This window comes from Chiloscyllium plagiosum, unplaced genomic scaffold (genome assembly GCF_037043375.1).
Source record: "Chiloscyllium plagiosum isolate Xiang-an unplaced genomic scaffold, Cpla_swu_hap1 HiC_scaffold_29, whole genome shotgun sequence".
In the NCBI taxonomy this organism is placed as follows: Eukaryota; Metazoa; Chordata; class Chondrichthyes; order Orectolobiformes; family Hemiscylliidae; genus Chiloscyllium; species Chiloscyllium plagiosum.
The window spans coordinates 32,521,798-32,536,968 of NW_028270167.1; the positions used below are offsets into that span (position 1 = coordinate 32,521,798).

The window sequence follows — 15,171 nt, forward strand, 5'->3', positions numbered from 1 at the left end:
GAGTCACAAGTGCTGTCTGTATGTCTTTCATGCATATTACTGAATATCCTTGGACGATGACAAACTTGATACAGTTTTCTTCCATGTCACTTCTTCATATGTGTATAACCAGCCAACAATGACCACATCTGCATCCCTTGAATGAAATAAATAACACATGTAGATAGTTCAGAATCTCGGGCGTAGAGAGAGATGTAGAGAATGGATGAGACGATGCTTATTATCCTTTTTCCTAACAAGAAAGGCCAAGTATCAGACTAAGAAAAAAAATACTCTGTTCCTAGCAATAGGCTGCAGAAAGCAGAGCAGCATTTATCTTCCTGATTAATTGGAAACAGATTAAGCAACAAGATTAGGTGCAATATGCAGGACATACTGGTGTCCCAAGCATTAAATGAACATAGATGAATGCAGCAAATCCTTCAAAGGAGCTCTTGCTCCAGGGTCAGGAAAATTAAATGTGTTACTAGTTGTATTATTTGAGTGTATTTCAGCTGGAGGAATATAAATAGGAACATAGGAACAGAAGGGGGTCATTCAGCCCCTCAATCCTGTTTCACCATTCTCTAAAATCATATCTTGTCTATATCCGAGCTCTTGCCTTGGCTCTCTAACCTGGGTAATAATCACAAGAGTTAAAGATCCAGTGATCTCAGATTTAAAATTATGAATTGGGCCAGCACCTCTTGTTTTAGCGGCCGTTGTTTCCACATTCCTACCACAATCTGTGAGAAGAAGAGAGAAGCAAGTCTTTTCCCAGGGAAGGGGTGTCCAAAACAGTACCGGGGGAAAATATAATAGGGACCTGAGGGATAACTTTTACACACAGAGAGTGGTGCATATGTAAAACAAGCTGCCAGAGGAAGTGGTGGAGACCGGTACAATTACAACATTTAAAAGGCCTCTGGATGGGTATTTGAATAGGAAGAGATTAGAAGGATATTTGCTAAATGCTGGCAAATGGTACTAGATTAATTTAGGAAATATGGTCAGCTTGGTTGAATTGGACCATAGGGTCTGTTTCCGTGCAGTATGAGTCTACGACTCTGAGTTTCCAAATCCGAAAAGACTTGTCCTGACTTTAAGTTTATGTCCCTCACCTATAATAAAAGTTTCTCCCTATCCAACTGATGAAATTATTTCAAAATCTTCAATCAAATCTACCTTTTACCATCTATTTTCCAGGGATTACAAGCGAGGTCTATGTACTTAAAATGTAAGCCTGAGAGACCCGCTAGTATTCTGATGAATTTACGCTCCATTTCCTCCTAGGCCATTGTATCCTTTCTGAGGTGTGGTGGACTTTGAGATATAAAAGCACCGCTGCATTAAACGTTTTTGGTTTCTTTTTGCCCCTCTGACCTTTGAGTGATCTAATTACACACACCCCTAAATCTCCTTGAACTCGACAGTTCTAAGCTTTTCTACTACCTTAAATTCTACTAGTATCGATCCTTTATTCCTCCAAGATGGATGATTGTACACATTCCCATGATCCATCTGATGCTTACATCACAGGTTGATCGCCAGGCCCAGTTTATTCAGGGTTACCGGGTGATGTACCGGACCAAGACTAGCGCCTGGCTTGTCCAGGATGTGAAATCACCAGCTGAGCGCACGACCATTCTTGTCGACTTGAAGAAAGGCACCGAGTACGAAATTAAGATCCGTCCATACTTTGATGAGTTTCAAGGAATGGACAGCGAGTCTGTCATCGTACGGACGCCAGAGGAAGGTAAGACCTTGACTGAAGCTTCAGCTTGTAGATGGGTTGAGAATGAAGTAGAATTGTTACTTTGGAAGAGGCTTGTATTGAACTAGCAAGTCACCTTTTACTGTGCTCGAGTTTTAAGTCTGTCAAGCAATAACGTAGAAATCATGCATATTATTTATGGGCTGCCAATTCACTACAAGCCAATTATAGGCATAAAACATTGTCATCCACTTCATATGATCATGTTGCAATCTCTGAAAACACAGATTACGTTTAAAAGAGAAACTCAAACTTTCAGTTCCTAGCTGAAAAACAGGGGGTCATGTTTTTTTTTTAACTTTTACTGTATCAAATGATAAAGAAATGCTATTGATTAAACACTTTTTACCCTTAGGCAAGTATACTTTAAGCAGCAAGCATAATTTGCCCCTTTCTACTTTCAGTGACGTTGTAGACGTTTATTTCTCCTGGATTCACAGGTTACATGGGTGCTATTGTCTCCTTTTGTAATACTATTTTCCATAGTGACAGCATTCCCTGGAGATTCTATCTCTAGCTCCAGGTCAGGCTTGTGATAAGTCTTCAGCAACTAGGTTTCCAAGTGAGGCATGAGCTCCCACTCTCATTTCACATGGTGATCACTGGGAGTCAGCATTTCCCTGATTAAGGCATAGGCATGGCCAACACATCTCTTCTTGTTCTCGCCCACCCAGGCAGTTGCATTAAATGAAATACTCCAACTGTCCTTTGTCAGGAATATCTCTACCTTTGTTAAAGAAGCCTGTAATGCAGCCTCAGTTTGGTTTTCTTTGTCTGTGTCTCCATGAAAATGGCAGACTATCCCCATGTCCAAGCAGAAATGGTAATTAGCCATCTCCTACTTCCACTGCTTTTCATCTTTGAAACAACAGTACGTATTCCAGTACAGCCATTTACAGTTTGATACCAATAATAATTTGGTGTTAGGAGACTCCAGGTCTTCCTATTGTGAAATAGCAGGTATGAACATTTAGCACCTCTCTTTCAATAACACAATGTAACTCTTAATTTGATCAAATCACTAAACCAGCTAGGTTTACTGTCAGACACACACCAGAATAGGTCACATGACTCCTTTCATTTGGTGATATAATTCCAAACCCTGGTTATTTTATAAACTAAAAGACCTAGTCCTAAAATATAATCATATGCGCCTCACACCTGAGCTGTAGGGAGAGGCTGAATAGGGTGGGGCTATTTTCCCTGGAGCATCGTAGGCTGAGGGTGACCTTATAGAGGTTTAGATTAGATTAGATTACAGTGTGGAAACAGGCCCTTCGGCCCAACAAGTCCACACCGACCCGCTGAAGCGCAACCCACCCATACCCCTACATTTACCCCTTACCTAACACTACGGACAATTTAGCATGGCCAATTCACCTGACCTGCACATCTTTGGACTGTGGGAGGAAACCGGAGCACCCGGAGGAAACCCACGCAGACACAGGGAGAACATGCAAACTCCACACAGTCAGTCGCCTGAGGCGGGAACTGAACCCGGGTCTCTGGCGCTGTGAGGCAGCACAAAGGGCATGGATAGTGTGAATAGTCAAGGGCTTTTCCCCAGGGTAGAGGAGTCCAGAACTAGAGGGCATAGGTTTAAAGTGGGAGGGGAAAGGTTTAAAAGGGACCTAATTGGCAACTTTTTCACACAGAGGGTGGTGCTAGTATGGAATGAGCTGCCAGAGGAAGTGGTGGAGGCTGATCCAATTAAAAGGCATCTAGCTGGGTATATGAATAGGAAGGGTTGAGAGGGATATGAGCCAACTGCTGGCAAATGGGAGAAGATTAGTTGAGGATGTCTGGTCAGCATAGACAAGTTGGACTGAATGGTCTATTTCTGTCCTTACGTCTCTATGACTCTATAGTCTTTAATTGATACCATGATGGCATCACAAAACTACAGACTGAAGTACTAAATTGAAGAAGGTCTTCTTTAAATGGAGGTTCAAGCCTTATTTGATGTATCACTAAGAGCCCCAGATTGAAGCAGTATTATTATGGAAACAGTTCTGCTGCATGTCAGATTGATTTTGAACCTGAAGAATCAGCAGAACTATGGTGTAAAATCACTTCATGGAAAGCACAGCTTATTTACCAAGAAAATGTCCTCCTTATGTTTCCTTCATTCAATAAGCCAAGATCAAGATAGTAGAAGGGGGGGGGACTCCCACAGCAGCTGAAGTCTGTAACACAATGTGCAAATGATCACAGACTGCCAACAATCTGCCACTCAATCTCCTGCTTCGTATTCTTTTCCGCTTTTTCCTCTTCTGATCTCCTCCTCACATCTGTTTTCAGATCAGTGTTTGTAAAGTCTTAGAGAGGAAGCTCTGCCTGTCCAGTCTCCCAGCTGTGGAGTGCCTCATAGCACAAGGAGACCAAAAGAGAGAGAGAGGGAGGATTCAGTTAAATACTGAGTAAATATCCTTTTCCATGGCAAGTCCCCATTACCAAAGCTCTAATAACATACATTCACTAGGATCCAAATTGCAGCTCTGTCCCAGTGTACATGGGGTTTGACTAGTTGCAGAAACGCAAAAATATGCTACGATTGAAAGAGCTGACATGTTGACTAACATGAGAAACAAAGAGACAAAGTAACAGTGAAGAGCCATGTCTGCTCATGATGTATTTGGACCCGAGGCTTTTCTTGCGAGGTTAAATGGACTGGGTAAAGTGTGATACAATGGATTGCACACGGCCCGTGGAATGAATGGACTTTGTGGGCCATTAGGTTTCCCTGCCTGAAGTGAACTGCCCACAAATAGCACCAAGAAATGCCTGCCCTCTATCTCTGACAAGAAACAATGAGGAATCGAGCAGTGTTGCACCCAGGTCATCAATAACCAGAACAAATCTTTATCATCCATCTTTGTATTGGGAGGAGATACTCTAATCTTATTTGCCTGCCATGATCAAGGCCTGTTCCTAGGGTACATCTCTTCCTTGGCACAGCTATGGTTCACATGGACAAAGCAAGATGCATGAAAGCAGCCTGGGACAAATTTCTTAACAGTACCGGGCTTGAATATTTGCATGAAGTTGTTTCTCAGTACTCTTAAATATTTAGTTTAATAAAAAGTTTTTTTAAGAAAGAAGTTTTATTAAGGAATATGTTATATTGTAATGAGCAGAACCCCACTAGCTGAGCTGACACAGGACTGCTGCACATCTTTGAACTCACTTTATCTCAAATATGTTCAGACACGAACTGCAACAGGCGATGTTTCAGAGTCCTGCAGAGTGCTTTCTCTTCACTTAAACACTCTTTTCTTCTTTGCACAAAACAAAAACAGCCCCCGCTGCTGCGCCACAAGCTGTTACCGTGGCGACAATTGGCTTGAGCAATAGCACCAGTATCAGTGTGTCCTGGGAGCCACCCCCTGCTGAGGAGCAGAATGGAATCATCCAGGAGTACAGGGTAAGCTGGGACACATGAGGGATAAATCAAATGAACAGTGGGACAGGGGAAGCTAATGACCTGGGTCTGAAAATATATTAGCCTAATTTCTCAACAGTTGGGACATGTTAATTAAAGAATTTAATCATAATTGTTCTGAGGTGAAGAATGAAAACAAAAGAAGTCTCGTAAATCCATGGGGACTTGGCATTTTTACAATGAGCCTTTAATCGTGCTCAGGTTACTGTTTACCATATGTTCATTACTTTAATTGATCTTTATTCTCTATACAGCCAGCCTGTCTAAAGAGGGGGTTGCGGAGCAGGGCTGGTGGGGGGGGGGGGGGGGGTGGATATGTCTTGTCATGCATGCTAAACTCAAAAGCTTTAACAGTGAAGAATGGTGGGATGTATTTTGGCACTTAATTTCCAGTTGAACTGTTTTTATCAGTATCTTTTCTCTCGATTTGAACACTCCAAACTAAATAGCAGCTGGCTTCACGTTTGTCAATCTGAAATTGAAAAAACATCAATTCGGTAGTGAGCGTGACAGAAAACTGTCCCAATCGCAGCAACCACATATCATAATACAGACTTTACACTCCACAGTCAGCCAACCTGTCAGTGTAAATGCTGCAAGTTTTGTTCAGCCATCTACAGTGTAGACAGTGAAGAACTAAACTTGAGTCGAACTTTGACAAGATAGTTTGACAGAGTGGAACATGAAGGCAATCATTGATGATGTTCTTCAGGAGAGAAACAGCCTTTTCAATTCCACTGTGGACTCAATCGTCACACAGCGGAGATGAAGAGGATGGTGACTCATCTGTTTGCATAAATTTGCTAACCACCCATATCTGCTGATTTCAGTTCAGCTCCCTCATGCTGTCAGACTCAGCAACAACGAGCTGTTCACAGCCGGTGGGATTATCAACCTCACCGGCTGGGTGAGTGTTCTGGTTGGATGCATCACTTGTCCTTTGTAGAAACTGCTGGATTTTCATTTCACTGATCCCAAAAGAATGACAATTAAGTGGGTTTGTACACCGGTGGTGTTTTACCCTCTCCTCTACCCCAACCAAGTTACCAACCAGTTGCTACAGGCAAAGGTAGATCCTTGTGTTACAAATTGTTTCTTTACTAATGCTCATCCAGTTCCATAACCTCTTGCCCCTGTTATCAACTGTTTCTCGACAAATGTTAATCAAGTTCCCTCATACTGTTGTACAGTATACTCTCTCCCAGCATCTGTGTTATAGACTGTAATCTCTGCTGCAGTTAAATCTAGCTATTTCACACTGGCATCAATCACCCCACCATCAGCAGCATTATACTGAATGTTTCTCCACTTATGTTCATCCAGTTGACCCGCACTGTCACTCCGTGACCTTGCCCCTGGCCTCCTGGATCTGTGCTGATGAGAATCCAGCTTCCTCACTCTAACCTTGTAATGCTGGGTCTGGTAACTCCCATTCCATCATTAGCACTCAGTCATTATGAAAATATATTCAGTTTTGCAAGGGGAATGGTAGAAGAGAGATTGAAATGTAATCTCTTGTTTGTTGAGACTGAATTATGAATAGACCATTCATTCTCAAAAGCATTTTTGAACAATGAGTAAAGTGGGAGTGATTTTCCTGTGAGCTGGCAATAAGGAATTAATATAATCTATCAATAGATATATCAGCATCAGCACTAATGGGCAGGTCAGTGGAAGTAGGATTATTATAAACAAACCTCTTTGCACATGTTTCTTCTGAATAGGACACATGCCTTTACCTTAAGCTAGCAAGGTGTCAGCCTGCAAGTACCTTAGCATAATCGTCATGTTGAGAGGTATTCCCCACTGGGTGGGAAAGTCATTGAAAAATGCTACATTTAAACCTGAAGGAGCCGCTTTCCATTGATAGGCAATAGATGTGGAAGGAAGTGGGTGGGACTATGGGGCCACCCACCCACCCAGTGTCCCAGATGAGAGGCCTAAGCCATTATGTCGGCGAGGTTTTACTTGCATTTGATTAGCAAGCTGCAGATCCAGAAAACAGATTGTCATTAATGAACAAGGACTGGGGGGTTGGGAGGGAGGCAGGCGCATGGGATGGGTGAACGTAAATCTGTGGACCACTTCAGAGTCAAATCAACGGCTGGAACTTCAATTGAAGAGGCAAGAGGAGAGAAGGGATAGTCATTGGAAGGATGCAGTGTAATTTGGGAAAGAGTGCAGTAAGTGTTTTGCAGGGTTCTGATTCTACAATTGTTTCAAAGCAAAGGCAAATTATTTTTTTTGAGAGTAGCCTGCAGAGGTGCCTTTAAGAACCTAGCATTTTGAATGCAGTATTTAGAATGCATTCTCCGCCTGTTAGTTTCTGACATCAATTGCCTCAAAGTCTCATGCATGTTGTTGGACTCTGAATTGCATAGTTGAACAAGTGAAATAGGCAAATGCTCTGGCCACCCATGATTACCACCAGAAGGCTGAACAAGAGCAAGAGCGAAGCTATACGTTTAGTTTCAAATTTTACAGCTGCCTCAGTCTTACCCAAAAAAAGGCATTCAAAATAGAACACTGTCTCCTTCTCTGCATCTTGAATCATCAAAGCCATAAATCTACCTTCAGATGAGGTTTAACACTGACTCTGGTTTTATTAAATAGTTCAGGATTGAGTTTGTCGCACTTGACTGTTTTGGTCATGTGTCAGTGCAAAGGAACTCTGCTAACTGTAAGAAAAGTGATGTCAGAAAAATCCACAACTGCACTTGCCACTATCATGACTTAGACACATGATCATCACTGGGTCAAATCCTGGTAGTCAAATCCAAACCAGCCAATGCCTGGAGGAAGAACACCTCATCTTCTGCCTTCCAACCACAGGACCTTCCAACTGCATGGCATCAATGTCAACTTCATGAGTTTCCTCATCCCAGATTCAATCCTCCAACTCGGCACCATCCTCTTGAACTGTCCCACTGTCCAACTTCCTGTCCACCTATCCACTCCACCCTCCCCACCTCCATCTACCTATTGCCTTCTCAGCTATCTTCGCCCGCAGCCCCACCCCCCACCCTCCTATTTACCTCTCAGCCCCCTTCCCTCCCCTTCCTGATGAAGGGTTATGTCTGAAAACCTCCTCCTCAGATGCTGCCTGACCTGCTGGGCTTTTCCAGCACCACACTCTCGACTTTGATCTCCAGCATCTGCAGACTTTGCTTTCTCCTGGTATTCTATCCCTGACACCATTATGGAAACACCATCAACCCATGTACTTACTGCAAGAGTTCAAGAAGAGAGACCACCATCAGCTGAATGGAGCTTCCTCTTGAGCTCTTCCTAGCACTGGGCCTGCCACCTGGGCTGGTCAGTGGTTCCCACATTCTGGGAAAAAGTGAATCCAGCTTTCACCTCCAGTCTTTCCCATGCAGAGAGAAAGTTATAGACTTGGACTCAAAATATTGGTTCATTGTAAACAAAACTAAATGTGAATCAACTAAATCTAAAGCAGAAATTGGGGCAGAATTAAGCCGGTCCACCCATTGAGTCTGCTCTGGTATTTGATCATGGCTGATATGTTTCTCAACATCATTTTTCTGCCTTCTCCCTGTAATTCTTACCTTTGTCTTAGCTGCCTTCTGTGGCAATGAGTTCAACACATTAACCACACTCTGGCTCAAGAAATTCCTCCTCACCTCAGTTGTACGGTCCTCTCACTCTGAGTCTGTGCCCTTGGGTCCTAGTCTCGCTGACTCATGGAAATATCTTCTCCATGTCTACTTTATTCAGGCCTCTCAGTATTCTGATACTCAAAGATAGGAGCATAGGTCCAGAAATGATTTGATTGGAAACCATCAATGATTCTTTGATGTGTGTTCCCTCTGGCAGGACTGTTCCCACAGAATCCAAACACAGCCTCTTCAATTTGATTTGAGGGAGGATTGGCCACCTCAGACAAAGGTCAGAGATCTCGGATTGGGAAGTTCGGAGTCTCAGCGAAAGATCAACAGTGTGGTGACTGGAAACGTCAAGGGAATGTTGAATAGTTTGGGGAGGTGGTGGTGTGGCAGGTGTTCTATAGCCAGCAGGTTAATAGAAAGGCAATCCTCCTGATCCACTGTGCTTTCCTCCAGCTGCCAGGTTATATTTAAAGTGGTAGGAGGAATATGCAACACATAACTTCAACGTTGTATTTAAATTGCCTCCCTACCTCTTGGGAGCAGCCAGTCCCTCAGGCCATGCCCCATTCATCCAAAAGTGGGTGGATTTGGATTAAGCTTTAGACTTAAAGCATAATCAAGAGGAATATTTGGAATCTGTCAGACATGAGCTAGTAGAAACAGAAATGGAGAGAGCAGTAAGGGAAACATACAGGGTCCTCAGTTTTATTAATAGGAGCTAGAGTATAAGCAAGGAGGTGGCATTGAGCTTGTATGAGACACTTGTTAGACCTCAGCTGAAGTATTGTGTACAGCTGTGGGCACCACATTATAAGAAAGATGCAAATGCCTTGGAGAAGATACAGAAATGATTCAATTGAATGGTGTCAGTTATGAGAACAGATTTAAGTAGTTAGGATTGCTCTCACTGGAGAGAAGAAGACTGAGAGAAGGTCTGGTTGAGCTCTTCTGAGCTGGACAGAGCAGATAGGATGAAACAATTCCTGCTCAGCAGAAGTACTAAATGAGAGGGTATAGATTTAAAGGCATGTGCAAACAAAGCAATGGTGATGTGAGAAGCATAGAATCCCTACTGTGCAGAAAGAGGTCATTCAGTCTTCACCGACCCTGTGAAGAGCATCCCAAACAGATCCAGCCCCCTACCCTATTCCCATTACACCACACTTACCATGGCTAACCCAACCAGCCTGCAAATCTTTAGACTGGGGGAGGAAACTGGAGCATCTGGCAGAAACCTGCGCAGACACAGGGAGAACATATCAACTCCACACAGACAGTCACCCCGAGGCTGCAAAAATAAAACCCGGGTTCCTGGAGCTGTGAGGCAGCAGTGGTAACCACTGTCCCACCGTGCCTCCCTTTTCACATAGCATCTTTTTCACACAGCGAGTAGTTAGGGTGTGGAATGCACTGCCTGGAAATGTGATGAGGGCAGGTTTCAATTGGTGCATTCAAGAGGGCATCAGACTTTTTTTTTGGATAGTAATGGTGTGCAGGGAGATGGGGAAAAGGCAGGAGTAATAGAACTAGAGCAGGCACAATAGGCTGAATAGTCTCCATCTGCACCATAATAACTCAGTGATTCTCAGAAAGTAACAGAGATTGGAAGGATGAGCTCCACAGGACACAACCTTTTTTTTTCTGCAAATTGGTTCTCAAGAAGACGTTGAAGCTGCAGGGATATTGAATACTTATCATTCAGTGTTCAAATGTATTGGCTGTTAGTGCCAATCCCAATGCTGTCCCTTCAGATTAATATAATCAGGTCTGGACATTCTAATAAACCCTAATCTTCAGGCATTAAGGCTGTTTGAGAACAATACCTGACAATATGTTACGTTTGACTCCATTAATAACTTTATAGTTATTAAGTAGCAGAACTGTGTATGTGCACCATTAATATAGACTCAGTACTATCTTTTATATAGAACATTCTCTTCTTTATTACAAATTAATAATGTACCGATTGCAATGTACTTTCAGCTGTGGTAATCCTTCGGTCAGTATAGATCGCTGTTACAGTCACTCAGTGCCTAATCACTTAATCCCACATTAATAACCTTATAATTAAATTGTTGCTTCAAAAAAAGGCATTATCACAAAGTCTTGTCTCAGCTCACTGCCCACAGCTACACAGTGACCCATGTGACTGGGTGCTAAGCGCAAAGTAATTGAGATTTTCTAGATACTGTAAGTCATTTCCAAAACAAATAAGGTTTAAAGGAAAGATCCCAATGATAATATCTGACGCACAAACAGCTTTGCTTGTTTCAATCTTCATGTGGATTTTGTTCCTGTGAGTGCTGCTTTTCTTAATTTGATCTGTTTGCTGTGGTAGATTTGGTGCCTGGGAAATGATACCCGTTTCCATGTCAACAAGTCGATTGATGGAACTGTCCATTCAACAGTGGTGCGGGGGTTGATAGCCGGTGTGCTGTACCGTGTGGAAGTGGCAGCAGCCACCAGTGCTGGAGTTGGGGTACGAAGCCAACCTGCAACTGTCCTTATCAGTAAGTGAAAGCAGCTTGAGACAAAACTATAGAAATGGAGGGGGCTGGCTCTTATAGTGATGAAATATTAACAATCTGTGCTAAGATATGTGCCTCTTGCCAAACCTCGTACCATTTTCTAATAACAATTTGTGGCTGACTGTCCAATGGCTTTTAACATTTCATATTTTTACTCATAGAGTTGGGGAGCAATTATACCTTTAGAGTCATACAGAAACAGACCCTTCAGTCCAATGAGTCCCTACCAACCATAATCCCAAATTAAACTAGATCCCCCTGCGTGCGCTTGGCTCATATCCAAACATTTCTTATTCACGTACGTATCTAAATATCTTCTAAATGTTGTAACTGTGCTCACATCTAGCACTACCTCTGGAGGTTCAGTCCACCTACAAACCACTCTGTGTAAAACAAATTGCCCCTTGTATCTTTCTCCTCTCATTCTTAGAAAATATGCCTCCTAATCTGGAAATCCCCCAGACTAGGGAAAAGTCACCTGTCATTCACCTTATTTATACCCTTCATGATTTTATAAATCTCTATAAGATCACCCTTCAATCTCCTATGCTCCAATGAACAAAGTCCCAGCCAGTGCAGCCTCTCCTTATAACTCAAACACTCCATTCCTGGCAACATCTGAGTAAATCTCTTCTCAACACTCTCCAGCTTAATACTATACTTCCAACAGGTGACCAGAACTGTACACAGCACTCCAGTAGAGGCCTTACCAACATAGAGTCATAGAGGTGTACAGCATGGAAACAGACCCTTCGTTCCAACCTGTCCATGCCGACCAGATATCCCAAACCCAATCTAGTCCCACCTGTCAGCACCCGGCCTATATCCCTCCAAACCCTTCCTATTCATAAGCCCATCCAAATGCCTCTTAAATGTTGCAATTATACCAGCCTCCACCACATCCTCTGGCAGCTCATTCCATAAACGTACCACCCTCTGCGTGAAAAAGTTATCCCTTAGGTCTCTTTTATATCTTTCCCCTCTCACCCTAAACCTATGCCCTCTAGTTCTGGACTTCCCAGTCCCAGGGAAAAGACTTTGCCTATTTACCCAATCCATGCCCCTCATAATTTTGTAAACCTATATAAGGTCACCCCTCAGCCTCCGCGTACAACTTCAACATAACGGCCCAACTCCCATACTCAAAAGTCTGAGCAATGAAGGTTATTGTGCTGAATGTCTTCTTAACCACCCTGTCTCCCCTAGACCTCTGTATTCTATACACTATCTAAGGCCCTACCTTTAATTGTATAAGCCCTGTCCTTGTTGGTTTTACCAAAATTCAATACTTCACTTTTGTACAAATTAGACTCTATGTGCCACTCATCAGTCCATTGACTCTCGATGACCCCAGGTTTGACTATTTGCCACAATTGAAACTTGAAAGACAAACTTTCATTTATATAAAAACTTTCACGATGTAAGATGTCCCAAAGCACTTTTAAACCAGTGAAATAATTATAGAAAAGCAGTCACAATTGTAATGTAGGATGTGTGGCAGCCTTGGTCTGACAAATAACAAGGTAGTTATGACCAAATAATTTGATTTTGCTCTTGGTTAAGGGATAAATATTGACAAAAACACAAGGGAGAACTCTCCAACCTCTCTTCAACGAGTGCAAAGCAATCTTTTACATCTAGCTGAGAGGAAAGATGGGGGCTTTTCATCCTAAATATGACATCTCCAATAGTGTAGCACTCTTTCAACACTGGAGAATCCACCTAGATCGTGCACTCAAACCTTTGGAGTTGGGTGCCGTCTTAAAGTGATAGTTCAAGTTATGCAAAGCTCTATCATTGCAGCAGAGTAATACATTGAATGACATTTCATAAGAGCTATGTTTTTCACCCAGCATTTAAAGAGCAGAGGATTTAAATAACTTGACAGTTTCAGAAACCTTATCCAGCTTTTTACACACATTCACATCTCCTCTGAAGAATAGTCACATACTCTTCCTCTGTTTAAGATTAGTTCCATTTGAATTCAGTGCTGAGCTCAAATAACCATTCCAGGTTTGAGATTACAATTTGCAGGCATCACATCCTATCCCCTTCTCTCTCCACACCCTCTGGCAAGAATGGCAACAGTCTGAATTAGGACCAGGACTTCTAGATTTAGGGCTCTCATGCCCCTGTGAGCAATATTTGTGCAACCGTCTGTAGCAAAACTCAGATTGCCAGCACTAAAGGAGGGAGGGCATCTTGATTATGGCAAATAGGGCTCATATAGTGTAAATACAAAGCCTATTCAGCTCATTCCATCCTCTAATGTTCTATTCCAGATCACAATCAGGCAATTTGTCGTCTTCTCACTACCAGTAATTCTCTTCTGACTGAATTATAAATTGATTCAGTTGTTTCTTGACTGCTTTGTTTGTACTTACTCAGCCAGCAACTTGACACATGAAGATGATATGGATCATTCCGTGACCTACTGCTCTGACTGAATTCTCAGTTGCCAGTCATTTCAGTTACTCCTTGAAGGGAAATGCCTGGTCCCTTCCAAGTAGTGAGCTGGACATAGAAGAACAAAAACTGAAAACATTCAACAACTCTCTTTTAGAGTAAGGGAGAGTCAACAGAGCTGTTCAAAATCATAAAGGATTTTGATAAAGAAGAGAGGGAGAAGCTGTTCCTAGTGGCTGGAAGGTTGATAACCATAACACACAGGTTTAAGATAACTAGAAAAAGGGAGAAGAATATATTTTTGTGAAGTTGTAATGCCCTACAAATTGACAGATTGAATGGGCAGTGGATGCAGATTCACTTAGAACTTTCAAAAGGGAATTGAGTATCTTGTTAAAAGGGTGTATCTGCTGCTGCTGAGGGAGTTATAGTACTCATCATTGTGTTTGGAACAGGAAGGCAACACCCATTCCATCCATATCTACATGTACAGCCTGCCTCAGCAGTTGGCTTGCTCACCCATTAATCTCTCCACTGACTACCCCAATCTCCACACTAACTATACCCCAGTAATCAATTTAACACCCCATTAACTACCCCATTAACAATCCCACTCACCATCTCGCTAACTATCCATGAAACCAAATTACTAACCACTCAGCCAACCACCCCGTTATCCAAAATCATCAGAAATCATCTCACTAACCAGCCTAATAATCACACCTTTAACCACTCCATTAACTTGCAAACTAATTGCCGCATTAACCATCTCACTAATCTCACCAAGCACCTCATCTAGCTCTGAATTCACCCCCCAGCTCAATCCAGCGTGTAACTGACAGTCCTATTCGGTTCACTGGCATTCAGATCTCTGCCCCATTGGCACTTGTCTCATTGCTGCAGTAAATTCCACGAAAATTCCAATCCTGACCCATGATATAAGATGGGAAGAGTAAGATCACGCAGTATTTTAAGATTCTGCACATTATATAATCATTTGAAAGACAGGGCATTTGATTTGTTTTGCAGTTTTGAAATGTTTTTGAGTTGTTCAATGTGATAGATGGTCCCAAACTTTGGTGCGAGAAGAGGCAGGTCTAGCAGTGACATGTCATCCTCTGCAACTGACTGGGCACTGACTGTGTCCCTGCAACTGTGTTGGCAACAGACTCATTAACATTAAAAAAACTATCCAGAGGAAAAGCAGTGGGTGTAGAATTAATCAGGTAGCAGCCACAGATACAATGGACTGCCTGGCCTCCTTGTGTGCTGTAAGATTCTTGGACAGTTGAATATATGGTTGCGTGACGTGTGACTCATTCTTTCAAGTTCCTGGAGCTGCTGTGATTCAAACAATTCCTCAGAGTGTAACTGAGTCAGAAATTACGAGCACCATAGAAACTAATGACAACT

The 15,171-nt window shown here is 42.6% G+C and overlaps 1 protein-coding gene across 5 annotated transcripts in view; it reads left to right on the forward strand.

Moving 5' to 3' along the window:
• robo3 (roundabout, axon guidance receptor, homolog 3 (Drosophila)) overlaps positions 1-15,171 on the forward strand; it is a 564,581-nt gene that overhangs the window by 489,905 nt on the left and 59,505 nt on the right. For all 5 annotated transcript variants that reach the window (XM_043676841.2, XM_087976454.1, XM_087976452.1 and 2 more), the window contains exons 14-16: positions 1,519-1,735; positions 5,053-5,177; positions 11,163-11,334. In XM_043676841.2, the coding sequence (XP_043532776.2) occupies positions 1,519-1,735; positions 5,053-5,177; positions 11,163-11,334 (514 nt within the window). The remainder of the gene's footprint in view (positions 1-1,518; positions 1,736-5,052; positions 5,178-11,162; positions 11,335-15,171) is intronic.